General features: G+C 46.9%; 1 protein-coding gene across 1 annotated transcript; it reads right to left on the bottom strand.

Annotated features, from left to right (window-relative positions):
* Nucleotides 1-383: 383 nt before the first annotated feature.
* On the bottom strand, nucleotides 384-2,524 carry LOC119347878. The gene is made up of 3 exons (XM_037616367.1): nucleotides 1,667-2,524; nucleotides 1,368-1,587; nucleotides 384-811 (listed from the first exon to the last, which is right to left on the bottom strand). The coding sequence occupies exons 1-3, from the start codon at nucleotides 2,078-2,080 to the stop codon at nucleotides 510-512; spliced, it is 936 nt and encodes a 311-aa protein (XP_037472264.1). The 5' UTR covers nucleotides 2,081-2,524; the 3' UTR covers nucleotides 384-509.
* Between the last annotated feature and the right edge of the window lie 7 nt (nucleotides 2,525-2,531).

The raw sequence follows: 2,531 nt of genomic DNA, 5'->3' as shown, positions 1-2,531 counted from the left end.
AAACTTTAACCTAATTTGGACTCTACCATCGGGATGATTATGGACTCTAATTGGATTGGTGCGCCATGCATCTTCTAGTGCATCTCGATCTTCAGGTGGACCCCAACCGACTTCTTTCAAGGAAAGTAAACGCCATGCATCACACGTCCTGCTCGCTTCTGCCTGGAACTTCTCTTTGTGTGGGAAGAATAGAAATAGGAAATCTGCAACCTTCTCCTTAATGCCTTGATCATCTATTAATGAACATGAACCTTCGTGTGTATCATGCAAACCAAGCCCTCCAAAATATTTGTACGTGCATGCATTTTTGCCTGGAAACACGTAGAATTTCTTGTCCTCTCTCAGCCCTTCTAGCTGGAACCATGTAGTGTGCTTCACAGGAATAACGAGTAATTCTTGTTCATCGTTGTAACTTGTCATCAGGTATTCCGATGTATATGTAGCGTATTTTTGGACAACACCGGCTTCAGGCAAAACAACAATGACCTCGGTATTTATATCACAAGGGGTCATATCAAAGCTGGTATCAATAACACGTATTCTTTCATGCTCAAGGAACCCGTCTCGATGTCATACTTACTCTTGTGCCCATCCATGCCATCATAGAGGCTATCTTCTTTCACGTTAACATGGACGCTCTCCGCCATGCCACGCCTATGGTTGATGATTCTCATGGTTGCATACACACGCCCAAGGGGGTCTTTTTCACAGGCCATGTTCTCAAACTCCGAGTCACGCCCAGTGAAGTGTATCCCGACCGGATGCACAATTCGAGTCCCCATGGATTCACAGTAAATACAAGGAATTTGCGCTGTGAACACATTAGATGATTAATACATATTGAAGGTTACCGTATAAACTGCATGCAGGTAAAAACAATATTAAAACTGGAAATATTCTGCGGCTTTCAAGTTTCACCATGCATGGAACCATAGAATGTTGACATAAACCATGTGTAATGCATAAAGAAAGGGTGTATGGATGACCGACATAGATGATTTTAAACCATTACAATTTTGTTGGTTGAGGAAATGAGCACGATGGAGAAGGGATCATCCGGCGTCATGCTGATCGCAATGGCAGGCTGTTTGATGGAAATGTTTGACTTTACTAACCTATCAACATGGAGATATTCAAGTAGAGGCAAAGACATTCAACTCTTCCTTTCCTTTTTATCTTTGACACTTCTTTTCTCGATTTTTTTTATTATATTGACTTTACATATGAGGGTTTAGGCTGACGGAGTAATAATAAAACAAAATCAAGTGGTCAGTTGTGGAAAAGATGCCTATATAGCATTGACAACGAGATACACTGAGTAGATAATATATGAAAAATATTGGCATAGGATTGTTTATATAGCATACCAGCACATGGCGGCGGCAGATCCACAGGGCAACAGAAGGACATGCTTCGGTTGTCAGCATTAATTTCAGCAAAAAATAAAGTAGGAGCTTCACCACCAGGGCTTTTGGAAGTAGCCACGAAGTTGACGTGAGAGTGGCCATGGCGATGAGGAGGCCATGGAGCAGGGCCGCGGACCCGATCATTCACAACACAAATCATATGAAGCTTGAACTTGGGATCCTGTAATTCAACATTTGATGAGCATAGGCGGTGGATGAGAAATGTTAGCAATAACCAACAACAGGCAGAGCAAACCTACCCCGTTTGGCATCTGTTGATATTTATTCAGCAGAGCATTGACCTCCTTGGAGATGACTGTATACAGGCTCGCTAGCTCTGCACGTGGGTAACATTTGAGGGGGACTGGGGGAAGTGGAAGTGCCTTGTCATACTCATAGAGGGGATTGCAAGATAGAAACCTGGCAAGCAGGCTTAAATCTTGAAAGGAGAGCTTGTGAGAGTCAATAGGCAGCAGAGACAAGACAGGACTCGGGTTCACCTTGCAACAAGAAGTGAGAAGCTGTGCTTGAGTGTCTGGGTTGGGGTGACAGGCCGCGGTGGCGGCGGCCAAGAAGGCTTCCTCAATACCAGTGTCCGGGTGTCCTACAGTGAGACCAGTGTTGGGGGGGGGCTTGAGTTTGGAGCTTGCAACGAAAGGCAGAGGCTGGTCCATGCCTCAGCACATCTCTCACGATACCAAAGTCGTAGACAAGGTTAGTATCAGTCACAAGGTTGGGATCAGCGAGCACAAGGTTGGCATCTGCCTGGAGCAGGCAGCGCACGGCTTGATGGAAATCAAGTTCATGGTAACGTGTGCAGAGGAAGGAGACCATGCCGTACAAGGAGCGGTTCTCCACCCTGTGGAGGCTCCGCGTGCCCATGACATCCAGCTCGAGTTTCATGGAGGGTGGGAAATTGGCATCATACCAGATGGTGTTGATGATGATGTTGGAGACGGGGTCGAACGGGCCGTAGCAGTAGCCGGCCTTAATCAGGCTGCGGTGGAAGCGAGAGCCTGGTGGCAGCAGGGCAAGGGCCTGGAGGTAGTACCCGTGGATGGTGTCCTGGAGCGTCCGGTTGAGCAAGTTGGTGTGCAGTTGCGGCGCGCTGCGGGGACGACGGCG

This window comes from Triticum dicoccoides, unplaced genomic scaffold, assembly GCF_002162155.2.
Source record: "Triticum dicoccoides isolate Atlit2015 ecotype Zavitan unplaced genomic scaffold, WEW_v2.0 scaffold78644, whole genome shotgun sequence".
Taxonomy (NCBI): domain Eukaryota; kingdom Viridiplantae; phylum Streptophyta; class Magnoliopsida; order Poales; family Poaceae; genus Triticum; species Triticum dicoccoides.
Note: the sequence above shows the minus strand (reverse complement) of the source record. Positions and strands in the feature narration are given on the sequence as shown.

Excerpts from the sequence above, each read along its gene's own strand:
- LOC119347878 (XM_037616367.1), bottom strand. The coding sequence starts at position 2,080 with ATGGACCAGCCTCTGCCTTTCGTTGCAAGCTCCAAACTCAAGCCCCCC. Across the intron at positions 1,588-1,666 it reads ATCAACAGATGCCAAACGGG|GATCCCAAGTTCAAGCTTCA; the intron begins GTAGGTTTGCTC and ends GTTGAATTACAG. Across the intron at positions 812-1,367 it reads TCTGCCGCCGCCATGTGCTG|CGCAAATTCCTTGTATTTAC; the intron begins GTATGCTATATA and ends ATGTGTTCACAG.